Genomic DNA, 24195 nt, shown 5'->3' with positions numbered 1-24195 from the left:
CCACCTCAACTTCCCCCCTCCAGTGCCTGGCCCAGCAGATGAGATTTTCAGGATGCCAACACATCCAGGCTATTTTGGACCAAGGATGGAGAGGCTTTTTAGGGGCGGTTACTCACCTTGTGCAGTAAATGGAGTTCTTTGAGACATCTCCCCCTATAGATGTGCCTCTGCAGGTGCGCATGCACCCCAGCACCTTTGAGCAGATCTTTTCGGTAACAGTGCCTATTTGGCTCGTGAATGCACCGTTACGCCTCCTTGTGCCCCATGCTGAGCATACATAGGGCAGTGTGGGCTAACCACCCTCAGTTTCTCCTCCACCATGAAGTCCCACAGGGGGAACGCCAAAGCAGAGGAAAAGGAGGCTGTGTAGTGGAGCACTCACAGGGACACACATCTCAAAGAACTTGTTACTGCACAAGGTGAATAACCTCTCCTCCTCCTTTGAGTAGTGTCCCCGTGGGTGCTCCACTTCAGATGACGTCTGCGTAGTATCCTCAGTGGGATGAGGCAGCTTTGGAGCAGAGTTCAGTACAGAAGACAAGACTGTGTTCCTACGGCCTAGGAGGTCTAGTAGAATGAACCACGGCATCGTGCTTGGAAAAGGTATGGATCAAAGACCAAAATTACAGCTTTGCTGATCTCAACAATGGGAACATGTTTAAGAAATGCCACAGGAGTAGATAGAGATCTTGTGGCATGAGCTAGCAGCCTAGGAGGGGGTTGTACATCGGCAGATTCATAACAAGAAATAATACAACTACACCTTGAGAATCTCTGGGGGAAGATCTTTGGGCCTTTCAGCAGTAGAGATGAACAGTCTGGGAGGCTTTCTGAATGATTTGATTCTAACTAGCAGGCTGATGCCCTCCTGATGACCAAGGTATAGAGGGCAGCATCCTCCCTGGTCTGATGTGGTTTCGGGGTGGGAGGGGAGGGGAAGGGAAGGGAAGGGAAGAGAAGAAATACAGGAGATTGATGACTTGGCTGATGTGAAATTCAGATGATACCTTTAGGTACAAATTCAGAATGTGATTACAGTGAAATTTGGTCCCTGAACACTAATGGAAGTGTCTGCCACTAATGCCCTTTCCCCTGACTCTTTAGACAGACAATGGCCACCAAAAAGGCTGTTTTCATCAACAGGTGATGAAGGGTGGCCATTGGTTCAAAAGGGAGATTTCATAAGGTTCTGATGTACAATGTTTAAGTTCCATATAGGTGTGAGTTCTCCAAATCTAATCTGCTGGAAAGGGCTACTCAATCCTTTAATGCATCTCATTGTGGGATAAGGAAATATTGAAAATACCTCAGCTGAGGAATGGAAGGTCATTCTAGCTGCCAAGTATACCCTGACAGAACTTATAAATGACCCAGATCTTTTTAATCCCAGCAGATCTTTGAGGACAATAGGACAAGTGAATGGATGAAAGGTAGCAGACACCCCAGTGGTGGAATCTCTTCCATTTCTGGAGGTAAGTATTTTGGGTAGATCTTTTCCTATTGTTTAACAACACCTGTTGTATTTCTGCAGAGCAAGTAGTTTCTATTCCTGCAAGCCATGGAGTAAAGACTTCTCAGGTTGGGATGGAGAGTGCAACCAGTGTCTTGAGAAAGAAGATGGGGAATGGATGGAAGTTTGATTGTTGCACAAATGGCAAGGCAAACCAAGCTTGTCTGGGCCACATTGGAACTACTAGGGTAACTCTGTCTTACTTGATCTTACTTATCCCTTTCAATATCAGTGGTATTGGAGGAAATGCATAAAGAATGCACCTTGCCCACAGTATGAGAAAAGCATCTCCCAGGAAGTGGGGGCCCAACTGCCCTGAAAAAAGTTGTTTGCACTTCCTATTGGCAATGGTGGTGAATAGTCCATCTCTGGGAATCCTAAGTCAGAAAAATGCAACTGAGAGTCCAACTCCCATTCATAGCCTTGGGAGAAGAGCCTTCTCAGGCCATCAGGCATGGTGTTTTGTATGCCCAAAAGGTAGACTGCCAAAATTAGAATGTGATTGGCTATGTACTAGTTCCATAGACTTATTGGTTCAGCAGAAATAAAAGAATCTTGCAGATCTTTGGAAACCTGAAAACTGGGTAGGGCAAGATCTCTGTGCTGTTTGGGTTCTAAGAAATCCTTGTTTGCTTGCAGGCATATACCTCCCAAGAGATCACAAGGTGGACCTAGACTATCCAGATATGCAATGATCAGTTGTCTCAACAAAGTTTCAGCCCATCAAAGGGGAGCTCCTTAACAGTATTCTAGACCAACCTAGGGAATCCAGAGAGCTGAAGCCAAGATGCCGAATGCATCATGGACTGAGATGCCATATCAGCTGTATCTATGGAGGCTTGTAGCGACATTCTTGCCAATAGCTGACCTTGAGATATGATGGCCTGGAACTGTTCACAATGTTCTGTTGGAAGGTGTTCAATAGACAAGGTGATTTTTGATGGTATGATTGTACTTTGCCCTAAGAGTTTGATAATTTGCAATCCTGAAGTGTAGGGTTGCAGACAAATAAGCCATATGTCCCAAAAGGTCAAGATGTTTTTGATCCTTATTGTATGGGGTTGATTTAGCATGGGGCTGCCTGCATGTTCATTTACAGCTTCAACCACCAAGGAGTTAGGTGAAGGGTGCAAAAATAAAAATTCAGGATCCTTGGCTGGTACATAATATTTCTTATTGTAGTCTGCCAGATGATTTTGGCAGGATCAAGAAAGGCTTCATTTATGGGCAAGGCCATCCACACAGAAGGTGACATTTGCTGAGACTCTTGGACTTCTTCTAGGAGAATCTACAGTAAATACAGAACCTGTTTCATTAGGTCCTGAACTTGCTTAAAACTGTTGGCCAGGCAGGGTGGGGAAGGAATCTCAGCTTCAGCTGGGAAAGATGAGATGTTAGTTTGTGGAGTAGCCTACTTATCCACTCTGGTCTCTTGTTCCTCAAAAGGCTTCCTCCTGCAACTGAGGTGACTAAGCAGGAACAGATGGAATAGGAGACTATATGTCCTGACGGCCCTGATGAGAAATGCTAGGGACTCATGAAAACTGCTGTAAGTAGGCAACACAAGTTCCCCAATATGGTCTCTAAAGGGAATCAAAGCTAAGGAGGTGGCATCCACCATCGCTCATACCAAGGGGAAGGAGCACCAATGTGTCTCCCACATGAGTAGTCCTTTTCCCTACAAGCTTCAGGAAGAGAGCCTATACTGGTAGGTAGGGAAATCTCAACCCAAAATGTGAGTATCAAATGAGAGATCCCCCTCAAAACTGAGGTGAGGAGCTCTGCCCAGCTCAGAAATTGCTGGGGAATTGAAGGGTAACAGAAAGAGTTGTAATTTGGTGACCATGATAATCGTGGTTCTGATAGGTACTTGGTCCCCATTAAGAGAGGAGACTGGCTCAATGGAGACATACAGGTCCTTGGAGTACCTAAGCTCCTGCAGAACCAGGTGAGAGAGGAGCTGAGAGAAGGGTCTGCTTTGATGATTCCCTTGCAGCAGAATTAATCAGTACTAATGATCGTGATGGTCTTGAAGGAGTAATACGAGATGGCTTAGACTTCTGCAGTATTCAGGGAGTCATGTGGCTAGATACTGGAGGCTGCAGAGTAAGGTCCATCAGTATGGTCTTGATAGAGACAAAATGTTTCTCCTTGCTGCTCTGCTCATACTTAGATGGTACTGGAGACAGCTTAGTTTCCAAAGCCTGCTTGGAAGCTTGACTCTTAAATGAGTATGGGAAGGAGATGAACATCCCGCAGTGCTGAAGGAACAGGTCCAAGACTATTTAGAAAGATTGGACATAAACAAGTCCATGGGGCTGGATGCAATGCACCCAAGGGTGCTGAGGGAGTTGGCTGAGGTGATTTCAGAGCCATTGGCTATTATCTTTGAAAGCTCGTGGCAATTGGGGGAGGTCCCTGATGATTGGAAAAAAAGCAAATATAGTGCCCATCTTTAAGAAAGGGAGGAAAGAGGAGCCGGGGAACTACAGACCAGTCAACCTTACCTCAATCCCTGGAAAAATCATGGAGCAGGTCCTCAAGAAATCCATTTTAAAGGCACTTGGAAGAGAGGAAGGTGATCAGGAACAGTCAACATGGATTCACAAAGGGAAAGTCATGCCTGACCAACCTGATTGCGTTCTATGACGAGGTGACTGGCTCTGTGGATATGGGGAAAGCGGTGGACGTGATATACCTTGACTTTAGCAAAGCTTTTGATACTGTCTCTCACAGTATTCTTATCACCAAGTTAAAGAAGTATGGGTTGGATGAATGGACTATAAAATGGATAGAGAACAGGCTAGAGCATAGGGCTCAACGAGTAGTGATCAATGGCTCCATGTCTAGCTGGCAGCCGATCACAAGTGGAGTGCCCCAGGGGTCAATCCTGGGGCTGGTTTTGTTCAACATCTTCATTAATGATCTGGAGGATGGGGTAGATTGCACCCTCAGCAAGTTTGCAGATGACATTAAGATGGGGGGCGTGGTAGATATCCAGGAAAATAGGAATAGGATACAGAGTGATCTAAACAAACTGGAGGATTGGGCCAAAAGAAATCTGATGAGGTTCAACAAGGACAAGTGCAGAGTCCTGCACTTAGGAAGGAAGAATCCCATGCACAGCTATAGACTGGGGACCGACGAGCTAGGCAGCAGTTCTGCAGAAAAGGACCTGAGGGTAACAGTGGATAAGAAGCTGGATATGAGCCAGCCGTGTGCCCTGGTTGCCAAGAAGGCTAATGGCATATTGGGCTGCATTAGTAGGAGCATTGCCAGCAGATCGCAGGAAGTGATTATTCCCCTCTCTTCGGCATTGGTGAGGCCACATTTGGAGTATTGTGTCCAGTTTTGGGCCCCCCACTACAAAAAGGATGTGGAGAAGTTGGAAAGAGTCCAGCGGAGGGCAACAAAAATGATTAGGGGGCTAGAGCACAAGACGTATGAGGAGAGGCTAAGGAAACTGGGCTTGTTTAGTCTGCAGAAGAGAAGAATGAGGGGGGATTTGATAGTGGTCTTTAACTACCTGAAAGGGGGTTCCAGGGAGGACGGAGCTAGGCTGTTCTCAGTGATGGCAGACAACAGAACAAGGAGCAATGGTCTCAAGTTGCAGGGGTGGAGGTCTAGGTTGGACATTAGGAAAAAGTTTTTCCCTAGGAGGGTGGTGAAGCACTGGAATGGGTTACCTAAGGAGGTGGTGGAATCTCCATCTTTAGAGGTTTTTAAGCTGCGGCTTGACAAAACCCTCGCTAGGATTATTTAGCTGAGGTTAGTCCTGCTTTGAGCAGGGGGTTGGACTAGATGACCTCCTGAGGTCCCTTCCAACTCTATGATTCTAACTCGGGGCCTTGGGGTATCCAGCCCAGGAGTGGGGGGCTCAAAAATGGTCGATGACTGCCAAGACGGAGATCTTTGTGAGACAAGCTCTTAGTGAGGAGAACTGGAACTCCTGGCTTTATAGATCTTCCCAGGACCTTCTGACTTTTCTTTTGAATATCTGGGCAAATATGGCACGGAGGTAGACAAGGCACTGTGCTCACTTGCAGGCTGATGTACCACTGATCTGAACCCAGGGCAAGACAACGACAGCATTCCATCACGAGGCGTTCTCTCTCGTTTTTTCTAGCCCTGCTCTTAAGGACTGCACAAAAATTACACTTCTGAGGGACGTCCATTGGAATGTCCATTGACGACTGGGATAGTGTCCCATCAGGTGAGGCAACACTTGAAAATCCTGGTCATCCTGGCATACCCCCCTAATGGAGCACAAGGACTCCTGGGGGAGGTGTTTATGAGGGAAGTAAAAATAAATGAAATAAAAATGGCAAACTATACTAATTAAACTAAACACTAATAAAAGGTTAAACTCGAAGTAAAAGTGGCAAGCTTAACCAACAGTGAAGTGGGCATGCTAGAAGTTCCATCTCAGTACGAGGTGGTTGAGAAGCCACTAAAGGCAGTTTGCCTATGCAACACTATATATCCTTGGCAGGGGGCACAAGGTGGTGTAGGGCGCATATGTTGGTTGAATGGCAAATGGGGCGCATGTGCACATGAAGTGGAGCACTGCACAGGGACACTACTGAAGAGAAAGATTAATTAAACAGGATACTGAAACTAGCATTGCAATTTATATAGAAATGCAGTTTGTAGACATCAGAATTGCCACTCAATATCGAACCATGTAAAAACATATTGCAGGCTGCACAGTACAGTCTTCTAGGGATACAGTGATCTAGGAAACATGGTTTGGATTCAGTTTTACTTACCTAAACTATCAGGACTATCAATTGAAAAACACATAAGTATAACATCAGTGTCTGGGTACGACAAAGGCCTAAGTCGATCATAATCTTCTTGTCCTGCTGTATCCCACAGGGCCAACTCAACCTATAGAAAAGAGTGAAGGCAATTAGCCAGGTCAGTCATCAGGGGTACATCTGACTCAAAAGATGAGTGGCCCAAGCAAACTAGAGAGCGGATTTCAGTGAACAGGACTCAAAGAGGGGGACATAGTGCACTCAACTTTAACAAAAGGAAAATGAGTTGTCTATTCCCTGCCTCAAAAAAAAAAAAAAAAAAAAAAAAAAAAAATCAATACAATACATTGACAAGACTTTCCATTATCTTAATGGTCATCCCTACACCGCTGAAGAGTGGAAGCTACCAGAAAGAAAAAACAATATGGAGGAACTGAAGAGATATAACAGCCTAAAAATAGTTCACAGAGCTAGAGAACTGCTCTATAAATGTTCTAAGAGTTCACATTTTCAGTGAAACAGAACTATACATGCACTTGCTTTTCAGAAACTTGGACAGATTTTCAATTGATTAAAAAATTCATTCCATACTCCAAAAGAGAAAAGTGTCAAAGGGCCACTCGTTTGTGTAATTCTACTGAACTTCCATCATCATAGTGCAAATTTAAACTTGCAATTTGCTTTGAATCAAACTGATCTTTCTTCCTCTTAAGAGCTGAGTGAGGTAATCTTTTAAGGTCTCAATTTGGGCCAGGGCTATGAAGATAACTACTGCACAACATTTCTGAAAAAAAAAAAAAATAATGAAAAATAGAAGACTATGAGTTATACTCAATACCTACAATAATAAATCTGTAAAACTGCAAACACTAAACGAATGGACCCTATGCAAAAAAAGTTGAGAAACTTTCCAAGAAGCTCAAGTTAAGGGAGACAGGCAGCAAATAGACTCCAAACATTAATATGCTTGAATGCCACAAAATGTCAATTGTTTAAACTTATGAACAACAACAGCTCAAATGCTACTCTCAATTACATGGGTGCATCTTCCATAGACTTCCAGGAAAGATGCACTCATGTAAACAGAGGGCAGAATTGGGCTCAAAAAGAGAGATGTTACTTACCAGTAACTTGTTCTTTGGGTTACCTCTGTGCATTCCCACATGTGGTGAACACACGGCGTCCTTTTCTAAAGCAGCGTCTGCTGGTGGGGGTGTGTGAGTGCCCTTGTGTGGCACTGAAGTCAGTGGCTCTATTTTACATAACAATGTATACCCTTTAGCCACCTCAGCTCCTTCTCTCCTTTGAAGGCATCTGTGCATTCCCACTTGTGGGGGGACTAGTGAGTAGTTTTCCCTTAGAAAGAAAGCAGGTGAGGTGTGCTCTAATTAAATATGGACAGCAGCATTGCCCTGCCCAATTTCGCATTGCAATTTAAGTCCAAAAGAAAAATGCCTGGTGAAGATATGTACTGAACTGCATGTTGCTGCTCTCTCACTACAAGAATGTGCCTGAAACAAGCCCACAGATATAGTAGTGGCTCTAACAGAATTTCTTAAATTTGTAGATCCTGGTACTTCAGTTGTGATTGAACCATTTTATATATCGCTTAATCCACTGGGATAATCTGGCTAGAGATCATTTCTCTTAACAGATTTTGTACTGTCCAGATAAATCCAGGGAGTTCTTTTAACAGAGTGGGCAGGCATGTCGTCTCAGGAAGATGACAGTAAAGGAAATGTACTGACAGAGGTGCAAGTCAGGTACCACCTTAGGCATGACGTGGCCTTGCAACCATCTTTGAACCATGGTGTGAGGTGGTGTGGCCATTGTGCCTGGGAGTACACTTATCCTCTTTGCAGAGGTGGGGGCAATAAGGAAAGCTGTCTTTAGAAGTAAGATGTTCTATAGAAGCACATCTAGGAAGTTTAAAAAGGAGGGCCCATCAACGTAGTACAAGATTTAAATCCCAAGAGGAAGGACACTCCTTGGTCAGGGAAAAGCATTAGTCAAGCCTTTTAGAAATCTGGAGACTGTGGGGTGGAGGGAAAATTGGTCTGCCTCTGACATGGTGCTAATAGCAGAAATGACTGCCAGGCGAACCTTAAGAAATGCATCCAAAAGATCTTGGGTCTCAAGATGCAATAGATTTGCCCAGATCTGCAGAAATCCCAGCTTGGGATGGAGGCATAACCTTGTCATTGGCCCAGATGCAAAATCTTCATTTTTGTTTGTAGCATTTGAGAGTGGAGCTCTTTTAGACATGAGCAGGATGGACTGCCATTTCTAAGAACAGGTCTAGTCCACCCTGGTTAACCAAGACTGTTCTCCATGCTGTGAGATGGAGCATTTCAGGATCCGAGTGCGGTACTCTGCACTTAGACAAGAGGTCTGGAGACAGAGACCAGCAAGTTAGGGTGGTTACCTAGAGAGGTCCTGGAGTTTCATGCCCACAGGCTAGAATCACAGTGGCAGTCTACTTTGATTTTCCTAATGACTCTGGGGGTCACAGGTGCAGGAGAGAGAGACAGGTCCCACTTCAGGAGAAATGTGTCAGTGTTATTGCCTCTCCCTGCTCTGGTGTAGTACAGTTGGTGCTTGGTATTTTGCCATGATATGAAAGGGCATATTTTTCAGTGGCCCCATTTGAGAAAATTTTCTGGCCACTGATGTTTTTAGAGATCATTCATATAGACAGCAAGATGCAGAATCAACAAGTCTGCTTGCACATTTTCTTCCCCTGATAGATATATGCCTACTAGATGGATCTGGTGCTTTGTACACTTTCCTTGCTCTACATAATGATGGAGAACCTGGCTGCAGTATTGTCTGTTATTAACCCATATCAACAGACATTTCAGGCTCAGGCAGAATGCCTTGAGGACCCATCGCATTGCCCTGAAAACACTGGTGTGGCACTTGGATACTCAGGCATTCCACAAACCATAAAGTTGAAGGTCTTTGGTAGTGCCCAATCTGGGATGAGGTGGAGGGATCAGTGGTGAATGTGGATGTGAGAGTAAAACAGATAAATTGTACTCCCTGCAAGGTATTTTTCCTGACCTCCAACCTGGAAAGTTTTTGCAGGATTTGAGGAGAGATCACAAGTTTCCTCTGTAAACCGTGCCTGCTCAGAATGTGGTGTTCTGCTCCCCAGGGCTGTGGGGTCTTGCATGAAAGTGAGCTTGAGGGGTCATGTATGCTGAAGAGGCCACAAGGCTCATAAGGCTCAAATGAAGTGTGTCAGCTGGTTTGGCTGGGCACTGAGTGTGATTAGGGCTTGCTGGACACTGAAGAACCTGTCCTCCTGCCTGGACTGAATCCAGGAATGCCCCAATAAGATGGATGAGTTGGAATGTGGATTTCTCATGGATGACTGGGGTACCAGAGAAGTGAACAGGTTGCACATGTATTCACATGCCAGTTCTTGTTGTGGTTTTGCTTTTACTAGTCACTTATCCAGGTGCTTGTATATGTAAATGCCCCTTCTCTGAGATAGGCAGCCACCACTGCTAGACACTAAATAATCAGGGGCTTATGGACAGGCTAAAAAAGAAAACTTTGAACTGGTTGGCTGATTCCCATGCAGAACCTCAGGTATTTGATGCAGCTCTTCCTGATGAAACGTGAAAGTATCTAGACCACGTACCATGTTTTTTAGGTCAAAGGTTACGTACCAATCTCCATAGGATAGGGATGGGATGCGCTGTCTGTCAAGGTGGGCGTTCTGAACTAGAAGGTCTGTGTGTACTTGTTCAGCTTCCTTAGTAATAGGATGGATCTAAGACTACCGGCCTTCATGCAATAACAGGAATAGCATCTATTCCCTCAATAGTCCTGTGGGACTTTATTCTGTTTTTGCAAGGTGGGATACCAATTCATAGAAGAGGACTCCCTCTTTTGGGACCAGTCCCATGAGAAAGAAAGAAGGGGATGGTGGTGAGGGGACCAAGTGCAGAACTGGATAGACTAGCCTTCGCAGATTGGTATTCAATACGCAATGACCAAAAGTAAGAGAGTAGCAACTACTACAGGAGGAGGAGGAGGATGGGAGCGGGTTCCAAAGGCAGGAGACAGCACCTCTTCAGACCTCTGTACCCCATCAGACTGGTATTTGTCTCTTGAAAAGTACCTTGAAATCCATTGTTTTGAGGCAGATGCTACATGCTGTGAAGGGGTATGGTGAGCAAACCTGGTACTGTGTTATGAGGATTTTTCTCTCATCATTTGGTTTGTTAGGCGGCTGGTATTGTCCTTGGTGCCAGACATCTTGAAGATGAGCTGGGACAAAAAGTGTGGCATGAGAACTTCCTCTGGAATAATCTATTACATGGGGAGATACTTAGTGAGTGAGTTATGGCTATGGTGATCTTGATCTTTTCTAGGACTTCATCCATTTTGTCACTACATAGGCAGTTTTGTTGAAAGGCAGATCCTTGATTTTACTCAGACTACGGCATTAGCCCTGAATATCTAAGCTAGGAATCCCCCAAAGAGATCTTCATTGTCCTGGCACTTGTATCTATAGCAAAACATGCTGCCCTCAAAAGAATGTGAAGCCAACATCCAGCACGCTCACTTGACCAGGATTCTGGCTGCTTCTTTTTGTTCTTTGGGGAGAAAGCCCAAAATGGGGTTCAATGTATCCAGTAAGGCATAACTGTACCACACCATGATGAGTTGGTAATGTAAACCCATCTGGAATTGTATATTATAGTGGCCTGGAGGATAGAAATATTGCCGCATTCAACAGGGTCTTCACAGAATCCTGCATGTATGGCCACATTATTAACAGAAGCAAGCCTCGTCTAAAGTCTTTTCAAGACTCCTGTGCCTGAGGGGAAGTGAATGGTCCCAAGTCCCTATGCTTGCTTGCCACGGGGAACTCTCTAGACACACCAAGTTATTCAAAGGTGCTCCACATCAACCCCAGAGTGGAATAAACCTAGCCATTGGACTAGCTGAAGATTTTGAGCTGGATGAGGCATAAGGCTGTGGAAAGGCTAGGATTCTAACTGGTGGCTCAGAGCGCTGACTGGCAAGTATTGATGGCGTTCAAGGACTTCTCAGTGGCAATATTCCCCAGGGCACAGGCACAGATAGATCTGGTGTTGGAAGATGGCCTGGCTGATGCTGGGGGCTCTTCTGTTGCACACTCTCTCACTTGGTGCCTGGGCAAGGACAGAGGATGCTGTTTCTTCTTTCTATGCCCACCCTCCTGGATAATGTGTTCTCTCTTTCCTTTTGCATTGCTGGCACTTCTTTTCCAATGCAGAGATGGTCTGTACCTGAGTCCAGAGAGGAAATCTGTGTGAGCAGGAGGAGGGGTTCAATGTAGTTGATGCCTCTAGCGGCATAACCAGCTTAGGTTACTATATGCTCGATGTGCAGAGGGAAGCCACCTTTGCTGGTGCCAGTTAGGCTTGATGGATGCTATGTCAAGTCCTTTATGGTGGGTGGTTCTGGAGCTGAGGGAATTGTGTTCTTGGGTGCCATAGGTAAGGACCTTGGTACTGGAGCTGATTCTGTCTGGCCTAAGTGCCAGAACAAGGCTCATGTTGCATTTGGTTGAAGGCTTCAGGCAGCCAGGTGAGCCTGCAGTTCGAGACCTGTGGGTGCGCACGGAGATGTGCCATTCAGACACAGATAGTAACATACATGCACATCGGATTCTGGGATTGTGGTCTGGCAAAGGCACACCTTTTGACACCCCATTTTGCGGTCAGGGCCCGACACGTTTGCCTTTGGAAGGGCCTTAGGGTTCAGATAAAACTTCAGGAGGCGTATTTAAAATTATTTTCTAAACTTTTTATTTAGACGAACTACCCTACTCGCTGTCTTCGTCAATCTGGACATCGAGGGCCCCTTTCATTGCTACTGATGGGAAAGGAGAAGCAGCAGCTATGGGGTGCATTCTGTTAGATAGTGACTAGGGCGGCTGATATTAATGCTGCAAGAAGGCACTCACGCTGCCCCCAGACATTGTTTTGATACATGCTTGCCACCAAAAGGTAATTCCCACAAGTGGAAATATTCAGAGACCCACGAAGAGGAACTGTAGTGTGGGCAAAATTATGACTGGTGGAACTGCTAAAATAGTGAACCAGCTAACCTCTCCAGAAATGCTGGTACCTAATCTCTTCTCTTCACAAGACGGCATTCTAGAATTATTCCACCCATCTCCGCAAAAAAAAAAAAAAAAAAAAAAAAAAAAAAATTTACTCAAGATAATACACTGGAAATTTTTTGTTTTTTTTAAAAACCTCTCAACCTCAAAAAGGCTAGGGGGATTTTGTTGGCACTTAAAAGAAAAGCCAGCTCTAGGTACATCCGCAACCACAGGAGATCTTTCTCCCTACACATGCGGCAAAGCTTTGTAGGTACTATAAGGATGTACTTCTCTCTAGAGGTTTCACAAACACAGGTCTCCCACCATTCTGAATAAAATAAGTTATGTTGAACTACTGCAGAAATGTGTACCTACCTGCTTTCCATCCACTTCAATATCTGCTACATAATTTTCAAACACTGTAGGAACATAAACTTCAGGGAACTGGTCTTTGCTAAATACAATCAGCAGACAGGTCTTTCCACAGGCACCATCACCCACTATAACCAGTTTTTTCCGAATGGCTGCCATATCTGGAAAAAAACAAAAACAAATGGGACTTGACAAATGAACATTTCTGTTATAACGATTATATAATACAGATGCTAGAAACTGAGTAACTGATAAGCTCTATGTCCCCAATCAGCAAGAACTTTGAAAACCGGTTGTTTGTTAAGGCTGCTGGGGATGGTATCAGTTTTGACCAATTCACCATCCTTCTTAAAACCTCACAATGCTAAGGACACATGCTGCATGGTGGGACAAAGAACCAGAGAGGCTTTGAGGAGGGTGAAGCAGAACCAGATGTAAACTGGGGAACCAAGTATTTAGGCCAGATAAGAAACAAATCAGATTATTGTTAGAGCACAAATGAATACATTCCTAATGTAGAAAGTGGCTGGAAAACTAAGGAAAATGCTTGGAAGCCTGCGGCACTGAGAGGAATAGGACAATTTTTCTGGGAGATTTGGTAACCAAGGACACGTTTGATTGTCTTTTCCCCCCCATAGTAAATCAAAGGGTAAAGAGAGGAGGGGAGACCAATAGCAGGAGGGGACACCAATAGCAATCTCCTCCCCCCACAGCCTGTTCCACTAACACCTCCTGCAGGAAAATGCACCAAAATCTGTGCCCTGCTCAGAAATCCTGTCCGGGGAAAGCCAAATCTGAAGCCAACTATTACAAACTCTAAAAACACATCATGAAATCAGAAGACAAGACAGCCCCAAACACACAAAAGACAGGGTAGCCCACACAGCCAAAGCACTACTTCACTGGACAACAGTCATGAGAACTACTACGGTTAGCTACTCTTAATTGGGCGCAGGGATGGGCAAAATTGAGTGAAACAGTCACCAAGAAACAAGGACTTATATTAGCTTGTTTAAATTAATTCACAGAACTCTGGAAAAGCAGGGCTGGGCTGTCTTTGTCCAGTTGCTATAACACTTGCCTCACCCAATGCATGTCAAAGGCAGCAGCAAAAAGCAATACGAGAAGCAACACTGTGTTTATATTCTTATGTTTGCAATGGTCTGGGCTCAGGTGGGAAGAAGGCAGGGCACTGAATGGCAAGTGGGGGGGGAGGATTGGTTAAATCCTCCTCTGGACCAGTGGTTCTCAACTTATTTTCCATCGTGGGCCACATATGCAGCTCTGTGTGTTATGGGGGCTGCATCCACACACTACATACATGCCGTATATGGCCCTGAATGCAGCCCATGTGACAAATTGGGCCACAAGCAATCCGTGGATTGAGAACCACTGGTATGGACCAATGGATAAAGGGGGCTTTGGAGGAGGAAAGAGTGGGCTGCCACATGATTGGCCAGCAGGGCTGTGGCTAGTGTAGGGCCACAAGCCGAGGCTTTTGCCCCAGGAGGAATGGCTGCTACAATTGCTGGATCTGTTCAAGGTGGAGGTATGTCCTAGGCAGGGTAATTTCTTTGTGAAACCTGATCCTTTTAAAAGCTGCAAATATATGCACTACCAGTTGGGACTATATTTTGCTTGCATGCAATGAATGTAACCCAGGTCATGATCTCTTGCACTTAGGCAATCACTAATTGTCAATTAATCTTTATCCATTACAATGAGGTTTAATAATTTGTACTGCTGTGTGTCAAAGTTACCTGCATGCTGAGGGAAGAAGCGAACACTTATTTGGCACAAAACAGATGCTGAGAATAAAATTAATCAAGGAACCAACAGACATGAAGAGAAGACATTGTCGATACACCAGTGCTGGGTAACAAACAAGAGGCATTGGAATGGCTCACTTATTAGAATAAACTTGATCTAGATGGTATCATTGAAACCTAGTGGGATGATCTGCATGTCTGAAATGTTAAAAATCAATAGTTATAACTTATTTAGGAAGGATTGAGCAGTCAAAAGGGGAGGGGCAATCTTAAAAAATGGCATCTCCTGTTTCCAACTCACTGACAACTGTGAAGAAAATGATCTTGAATGCTCATGGATCAATGTTTTAACGGACAAAGGACAAGATGGGCTATTGGTTGCTATCTGCTACAGACAACCAAATCACACCAGGGAACAGGATGACTGGGTCCTTATGCACCTTTTGATAATGTGTAGGAAAAAAAGGTACGTAATAACAGGGGGTTTCTATTTGAGTGAAATATGCTGGAGATCTCATGCTGCCAGTATTAAAACATCCTTGGAATTTCTAAATATTATAGATAACCATTTCCAAACTGAAAATATGTTGCATCCAACCTGAAGGGAGTTCTACATTAGACCTTGGCTTCCCAGATAAATAACTTACCAGAGAACTACAATGGTAGTTTAGGTACAAGTGTGACACACAGACTTCCTTGGCAAAGGACCCTCTGTTCTTTGCAAACATCTCTCACTTGACAAACTCACTACACCGAACATGTCTTACAGGATATTTACCCATGAAAAGTAACATGAAGAAGCTACAGAAAGGGCACAACATGTCAAGATTCAAAATCATTGAAAGATGTATGCACAGGTAATAGTTAAGGAATAATGTATTTATATTGACAGTATACTTTGTGGACTTGGGATAGAAATTAGTCACCATGAGATAGGAAGTCTCAATGATGGCCCATTCAGGCAAGGGCGAGTAGCTAATACAAGGCAAGGTTCAATTGCTTAGCCTTGCTCAACACTCAGACTTCTTTTGCTTTATTATAAGTGCTCAAGTGCTGTGTAGTTTACAGGAGCGGTGGTTTAAAATAAAATTGCTAAACTGGGGTACACTGCACCTCCAGATGCAGAGAACCTGGGGTTTCTGTCAGTATCTCAAGTCAGAGGCTGAATATTACAGGGGATATTCAAAGGGACACAGGTATTGGGGGGCACCTAATGTTAACCTGCCAGGCAAAGTTAGGGTGGGAATAGACCAGAGAAGAGGGCTTGGGTACAGGTAGCTGGCACAAGAAAGGTTCTCTTGTGCTGGAGGTTGGGGGTAACAAGGTGCCTCTCAGTCCTGGTGCTCCGAGAACCATCACAACAAATGATCATGACTTTATCAACCATTATAATGTGCAAACAGAATGAAGTCCAGACCAGTAATGGATACATAGTACTTTAACAAGGCCAGTTTTCACAAAAGTGAAGTGAAAACAGTTATGAAGCAAATCAGCTAGAAGGAAGAAAAATATGAATGAAAATTGGGAATTGTTTAAAATCCTTTATTAGAGGACCATAAACCATAATCACACAGTCAAGGGAGAAGGCCACAGGTGTAAAAACATATCTGGTTTAGAGGAGAAGTGAAGGCAGAAATAAAAAAAATTAAAAATCCAAACAAAAAGAAAGAAAGGGGAAGTTGATAGTCATGAATATTAAACCAGAAGCTAGGACTGAAAGGAAAGCAAAAGGACAAGGAGAAGCTATAGCCTGCAGAGTTGAAGACAAGAAGTTTTTAAAAGTATATTAGGAACAAAAATAATCCTAATAAGGGTATTGGTTTATTATTAGATGAAAAAGATAGAATTAATAATGCAGAAAAAGGCAGAAGGGCTCAATAAATGGTCTATTGGGAGAAAACAGATGATTTTGTCATATGAGCACTTTTCATTCTAATAGAACTCACGAGGAGTTCAACAGGAGCTACTAAAGACAGATATTTTAAAAATCAGCAGCTCTGGATAACACGTAACCAAAAGTTTTAAAAGAGCTGACTGAGAAGCTCGCTGGACTGTTGATCATGATCTTCAATAAGTCTTGGAACACTGGGAAAGTACCAGAAGAATAGAAGAAAACTGATATGCCAGTATAGTATTTAAAAGGGGTATAGAAGATTAGTGTTGGAAGGGACCTCAGGAGGTCATCTAGTCCAACTTCTTGATCAAAGCAGGACCAATCCCAACTAAATCATCCCAGCCAAGGCTCTCAAGCTGGGCCTTGAAAACCTCTAAGGATGGAGGCTCCACCTCCCTAGGTAACCCATTCCAGAGCTTCATATCCCTTCTAGTGAAATTTTTTTCCCTAATATCCAACCTAGCCCTCCCCCACTGCAACATGAGACCATTGCTCCTAGTTCTGTCATCTACTACCATTGAGAACAGCCTAGCGCTATCTTCCATCTTCAGTTGAAGGCCACTATCAAATCCCCCTTCAGTCTTTTCTTCTACAGACTAAACAAGCCCAGTTCCCTCAGCCTCTCCTCATAAGTCTTGTGCTCCAGCCCCCTAATCATTTTTGTTGCCTTCCTCTGGACTCTCTCCAATTTGTCCACATCCTTTCTGTAGTGGGGGGCCCACCTACCTAGAGATAAAGGTCAGGAAACCCTGACTTTTATATCTAGGTAGACACGTGTTAATACCAGGTTAACTCAATTAGCTGTATGAGGACAACCCTAGCTAGCTCCAATCTAATTTAGACCTCTTTTCCTAATCTGGACATACACTGAAAGGTGTTGAGGAACAGAACCCTCCCCTACAAATTGGCAGCTCACTGCATAGCAAATCAGTTGCCTCTACTACAGAGCATGATTGTAGCAGCAGCTGGGTTCCCTGCATGTTTTTGCACGTGAGGGGAGTTGGATCCATTTATTTACCCAGTGACGACTGACTAACCTGCTATGCTGCCATCCCATCACCACCACCACCTCCTTCCTGCAAGAGTGCCTCTTTGAAACCTTCCCTTCTAGGAGGGAGAACTAGGATAGTTTATTGCATTTTGGATATTCTGTGCACATAAAGGGCAGGAACAGCATTAGCCTGAAAAATAGCTATAAACCTTACCTGAAAGCACTTATTGCAGACATGAGTAAATGCAATGCTGATCTTTCCAACCATAAGAACTACACACTTTCAGCAGAATCTAAGGTTTCATTTTTCAAAACAAAAATGATGCATTCAGAGAAACATTAATATGATGAACTGCCATGGACCAGACCACTCCCAAACCCTCCTGACCAGAAACTATTTTTCAGACTAAAGGCACTAGTGCTTAGTGAGGGGTATTGCAGCCCTATCTGAAGAAGGGTGTTTAGAATTTAAAGGGACAAACAAGAGATACAGATATGTCTTTTTCTCATCCTTAATGAACTTGGAAGTGGTTAATGGGATTGCTTAAACTTGCACAAAAAAAAAAGTCAACTTTGGACAGAGGCCAAGCCTAGAGCATTTCAGTTCTATAGAATTGCTTTGGAAGGCTCTCAGCAAGCAAGAACAGAGGGTTATAATGAAATCCCTTCTGAAATTTTAACTATAATGGGATTTTTTAATATTTAACTTGGATTTTTAAAATTTTTTAAAAATTTTATTAAAAATAAACCTAATATTAAAATTGAAATGACAGCCTACATTAAAGCTAAACATACTGCAAACTATTAAAAGAATTTAAATATATTTAAGCAGTACTTGTTTACTGCCACACCACTGAACTGATGGAAGTAATTGGCTAACCACTTAGAACCCAGCATTTGTTAAGTGCTATGACAAAGCAGTAGCCTCTTCTGCAGGTACAGAGACTACCTTTATTCCCATTTATTCAACTAGTGCAGTTCAATGTCTAGCTTGTTCACAGATTAGATACCAATTAGGAGCTAAAAAACAGGAAAGCTTGGTTTTTTTTAATCTATGCATAAAAATGAGGTAGGAGAGGATGTGATCTACAAATTAAAAAGGAGGACAGTGGATTGTACTGATTATTTCTGGTCATCTAACTACATTTAATACTTCCTTAGTTTTAAATACAAAACATGTATTCACAAACATACATACATAAAACTACCTTAAAATATACTGGGTACTGTTTTTTATTAAAAAAATCCAGAAGCAAAACATCAAGAGCAATGCCACCTGTGGTCTGCACTTTGAAGGCTTTTACAGTAATTGGGACAGAACATTCTACACGTGTAGAATTAAGTCTTTTTTTCTGGGGTTTTATATGGAATCTATACATTTCTGAGAAAAGATTCTTTAGAGCAATGGAGCATAAGACTCTTGCAATTCCCCCCCCCCCCACTCCCATTTTTACAGTGAATCACTCTCCCCTCCTCTCTGCAATTACACAGGGTTCTTTTAAAACAAGCTAGCCTGGCGGCTTCAGCAGTGGAAAGGAAACCCACACCAGGTTCACTCTGCACAGCATGAATTAGAGGACTAGTTTCCATGGAATGGATTCAATGACAGCATTTCCTTAACTCAGCCCAATGTCTCTAGCAGTTAATCACAAAAGCTTTAAGCCATAGTTTACTCTAACTCTCTGAAGAGACAGTAGGATACAATGAAGTAGCTCCTGTTAGCTGAAACTTAGCACACCAACATGCCTGCTTAGCCAGAGGGTATTTTTTGTGGTGCACAGAAGCACTTCCAAGACCATGCCTACTCAGAAACATGCTTGTAAAGTGAATATGCTAGGAAAATGAAAAACTGACTTTTCCCATCCTAAATGTATGTCTCAGAAAAGTGTGCTATTGACTGCTGAAAGGGCATTTGCTCTTCCCCGACATTCACAATTCAGTTTCCAGATGAGTAGTGTTTTAGGGCTGTCCTTACATGCAAGCGCCAAGATTCTGCTAGGATTGTGGACAACTTCGGACCCCTTTGTGGACACCTTTGGATTGGATTTGTTAGAGGCACATATGCAAGATTTACAGGTATGGCTGAGGCATTAGAACTGATCCTGGAGAGTCAACTATGGGAACAGACTTCCTCTATGGAGTGGATAGCACTAATTGATTTCAATTCCCAATGGCAGTTAACCCAGCCCATACTGTGGCTTCAAGAAGCTTCAGGGGTGGAAGTCTAACAGTGAGTGGGATGAGATGCCAGTCACAGAGCTGAGTTAGTCCCTGTGAACAGCATCAAATAACACATGCAGAGCAAGGAGAGCGAGCCTCCTCAGCCAGGCAACAGAATTAAATTGGGTTTTTTGTTAACAAAATGACAGAAAGATAGCGCTGCACTTAATGATGCCTCACAGCAGGGATCTCTCACCCACCTGGGACCAGATGATAGGATATGGGCACACCTGGTCTTTGCTCTCTATGCAGAGCATGGACAGGCCTTAGGGTGCACTGGTTTCTGTATCTGAAAGAATCCTAGAAGACTGGGATCAGAAGGGACCTCAGGTCATCTAGTCCAACACCCTGCTCAAAGCAGGGCCAACCCCAACTAAATCATCCCAGCCAGGGCTTCGTCAAGCTGCACCTTAAAAGCCTCTAAAGATGGAGATTCCACCACCTCCCTAGGTAACCCATTCCAGTGCTTCACCACCCTCCTAGGGAAAAATTTTCTTAATATTCAACCTAGACCTCCCCCACTGCAACGTGAGACTGTTGCTCCTTGTTCTGTCATCTACCACCACTGAACAACCTAGCTCCATCCTCCCTGGAACCCCCTTTCAGGTAGTTAAGGGCTGCTATCAAATCCCCCATTCTTCTCTTCTGCAGACTAAACAAGCCCAGTTCCCTCAGCCTCTCCTCAAGTCTTGTGCTCAGGTCCCCTAATAATTTTTGTTGCCCTCTACTGGACTCCCTCCAATTTGTCCACATAATTTCTGTAGTGGGAGGTCCAAAACTCCAAATGTGGCCTCACCAGTGCTGAATAGAGGGAATGATCACTTCCCTCGATCTGCTGGCAATGCTCCTACTAATGCTGCCCAATATGCGGTTAGCCTTCTTGGCACTAATGGCATACTGTTAACTCATACGCAATTTTTTCCCAGCTGTAACCCCAAGTCCTTTTACTGCCTAGCCAGTCGGTCCCCAGTCTGTGTTTAGACGTTGGATTGTTTTAAGACAGGTTTTCTTTGTGATGTTTTTTGTTCTATCAAATGTACTCTGCTTTGTGAAGACTGACTGTTTATTGGTGAACAACTGTTCTATTCCTGGAGAAAGAGCGAAAGTGCATACGTAAGCCAGGCCAGAACTGCTGGGAATTGCAGCAAATTGCAGTGGGACTGCCGCTTGAATTCCCAGTCGGGGAAGATGATGTGGGTCCCTGGTGAGTGAGAGGTGACAGCCAGAGGCCTCAGGTCAAGGGGGGGCGAGGGGGAAGTGGCTTGTCTTTTGAGCAGACCATGTAGTGGGTCATAGAATCAGAGTTAAAAAGGAGCGCAAGGGTCATATAGTCTAACTCCCTGCCATGATGCAAGATTTAGTGTCTATAAAGATCAGAGGTGCAGCTACCCCGAACTGTGACCTTTAACTGTAGGTGGAACAGGTAGTATTACTTAGACTTAAGATTGCCCAACATTTCCCATTACCAAACACCCTGGTTTTAGTTGCTTATAACTTTGCCATATTTTAACTTTCTATGCTGAAGTTTTTTCATACCAGGTGTCTGCCTCAGATTGCTGAAATTTTCACCCAAAAAATCAAAAAAAAGTTTCAGCAGTTTCTGAAAACAAAGAAAATTGACCCAAAGTTCTGACAACCATTTTGTAGAGACACATTGAAGCAGGGACTTGATATTTTGCTTGTGGAGATGGCCATTGTGCACACGGGGGGTAGGGGAGGGAATCCAGATTTGGCCAAATTATAAATCTTTGAAAAATCTGAGGTTCTCCTACTTGGAGACTTGTTAAAGTTTGGCAGCTAAAGGTTTCCAAGATTCTACACAGCATGCTCCAGCCTAGGCATGCATGGGGCTGCGCAGGTATTCCCTGCAATTGCTCCTCACAGCTCCTGCAGTCTGCTGGGCACCATAACGAAGAACAAGCAGACTGCTTCTTCTGTACTGTCAAAGCTCCCATTGCAGGTGACCAAGTAGCACAGAGCAGGAAGTGGCCTGATTAAGATATAGAGAGACAAGAAGCATGGGGGGGAGGCGGGGAGAAGATGAGAGGTGGTGGTAAAGAGAGACAGACTGAATTAGGAGCACAGGGGTGGGAGACAAAGTGGAGGAGAGGAAAACTGGAATACACTGGAGTGAAGGGGGGAGAAAGGTCTCTGACCACTAGAGCATACTACCTTCCAGAATCTAGAATGAAGCCCAAGATTCACAAATCTCACCATTCCTCTGCTGTCAGCAAACACCTGTGAAATCCAATGGCAAAGCATGCGTCAGAGGGGGATGAGACGGTCATCCTCTATGTGAACAAGAATCTGCTACTCATGTCAGTTACTCCATTAGCTCCAGCAGTAGAGGTCTGAGCTGTGGCTCTAAAGGTTATAACCCTATCGCTGACCCATGTAAATATCAATATGGCTCCACATAATGACTTTTTTTTTTTGTTTTTTAAAAAACAAACAACCTAGGAAATTACAAATATATCCAAAGAACATTAAGTTTGGAGAGCCTAGCATTCAAGCGCTAGGAAATGCCAGAATTAAAGTTGCAGTTTGACTTCTTTGAGCCTAAACGTTATGATTAGTCTTCAATTACATATCAGTCAATTACATCTCAGTCAGTGCACAGAATGGACGATGCTCTGGGGATGAATCAAGGTTGTATAGGAAAGGAGGGTTTTGTCTGTCTGAATGATTGTAGAAGTTGAAAGGTGTGTACCTACTGGAGTTGCTGGGAGATGGCAGGCCTAAACCCACCCATAGCTAAAGGCCCTGCCTCTCACTGAGGGGAAGGGGCCAGCAAACCCAGACCACAAGTAAATACTAAGGAAAACATGAAAAAACAGGAATGGGAGAAGGTTATAGGGTGAAAAAAAATCAGGTAACTGAAAGAAGACACTGAGTAGAGAACCCCCGACAGTGCCCACTGCTCCTCAAAGATGTCTGAGTCAGACTCAGCTCAAAGAAACTGCTCAGACGTGTGACTTAACAAGGAACTGGAATTAGGCCTCAGTCACAGAGCACCCCATCCCGATCAACTTCTTCCTCATGCTGCGATGGATGGCTGTCTTGGCCAGCACCAGAAGGAGATTGACGAGAAGGTCTCATGTCTTTGAGGGGCCATAGATGGAGTGTGTAAATCAGGAGGTGCAGGGAGAAGTGCAGCCAGAACCTCAGTAAGAAGTTCTGCAGGAGCTGGAAGAGGAGTTACCATCTGATGCACCCTAAAAATGTGTCAGGGTCTTCCTCTTGTCACAGAAAGGACAAGTATCGGGGAGCTCATCAACTGTGCCAGGCACATGCCTGTGCTTATGGCTCCATGGAAGAGTCACCACCTGATATCCCCAGCGGGTTGTGGAATGAGAGTAGAGTACAGATTGGCCTACTGGGGTTCCTCACCCTTCTCAAGGGGCAGCAGCACTTAAAATATGGGTGTGACATGACATGAGGGGGAGGAAGTGGATGAGAAAGCATGAACAGATGTTTTCCTGGTGCAGTTTAGAGGCAGGTCAGCTGGATATCACTCAGCCAACTTAGGTTGCATGTCAAGAACCACCAGGGAGGTGGGTGGGCAGGGAACACCTTCCCACAGGGCCTGCATGAGGAAAATGGGAGAAGCAGGAGGCAAGGCTGCCTTCTCCTCATGGAGCGCAGGGTGGACAGCCCCAGGGGTTGGCTGAGTGCGATGGGGTCCACCCAGTCCCTCCAATTGTAGTCCAGGAGGTCTGAGGTGGGTAATGAATGAGCCAAGGAATTGCAGGAAGAGAAAAGATGGTCTCATGGCTCACACCAGAAGTTTTCAAACTGTGAGGCATACCTCCAGGGATGCTGCAACCAGGTTATCGGGGAAGCAGGGTGCAAGAACCTGACAGGTGCTAGGTAAAGCCCCTTGTTAAAAAACATGGTCACAACGCCAAGAGCAGGGAGCAGGACCCAACCCCCCAGGACAGGGGTCATTCTCCAAGCCCTGCCCTTTCATCAGGGTGGACTTGCTTTCCAGCCCCCTCACAAACATCTGGCTGTAAAGATGGAGCAACTGTGATGGCAGGTGATATACATCGACTACCACCAGGTGAGGCCTGTCGACTTGAGAGTAAAAAGAGAGTCCACAACAGTAGGAACAGCTGCTATCTAGGATACATGTAATTTTCTAAAGAAAGGTGCACTCTGATTGGTATAACCATTAAAACATCTTGATTTACAACTAAGTAGAACCTTTACACTTTGCTTAAATGTATATAGTTATAATTTATCTTCCTAGGTAGAAAAAAGATGTACCAGTTATATAGGTTAATATTTTCAGATTCTTATTAACTGCACATTTTTAGTACATTAGAAAATGGTGAATGATCTCTTATTTACTAGAGAATTAACTTTTTTGCACGTGATTCATGTCAAGCTGCATTAGGATGGCAACTTGAACTTAAACACAAAACAACTTTTTTTGAACAACCAACCTTAAACGTTCTGGATACATAAACCTCTCATATCAAAACAAAAGTTTCACCTTTACAACTAAAATGATTTAACCACCACCACCACAGACAGTGAGAGTCTGTATTGTTGAATGTGCAAGGCC

At 44.1% G+C, this 24195-nt stretch overlaps 1 protein-coding gene across 1 annotated transcript in view; it reads right to left on the bottom strand.

Moving 5' to 3' along the window:
* The window catches only part of RHOA (ras homolog family member A), a 73327-nt gene that overhangs the window by 6822 nt on the left and 42310 nt on the right, over positions 1–24195 (bottom strand). Inside the window, exons 2-3 of the mRNA XM_067561255.1 lie at positions 12755–12912; positions 6280–6400 (exon numbers count right to left, since the gene is read on the bottom strand). Coding sequence (XP_067417356.1) covers positions 6280–6400; positions 12755–12910 — 277 coding nt within the window. The 5' untranslated portion in view covers positions 12911–12912. The remainder of the gene's footprint in view (positions 1–6279; positions 6401–12754; positions 12913–24195) is intronic.

This window comes from Emydura macquarii, unplaced genomic scaffold (genome assembly GCF_026122565.2).
Source record: "Emydura macquarii macquarii isolate MOO-44397 ecotype Brisbane River unplaced genomic scaffold, CSIRO-AGI_Emac_v2 contig_2369, whole genome shotgun sequence".
Lineage (NCBI taxonomy): Eukaryota > Metazoa > Chordata > Testudines > Chelidae > Emydura > Emydura macquarii.
Note: the sequence above shows the minus strand (reverse complement) of the source record. Positions and strands in the feature narration are given on the sequence as shown.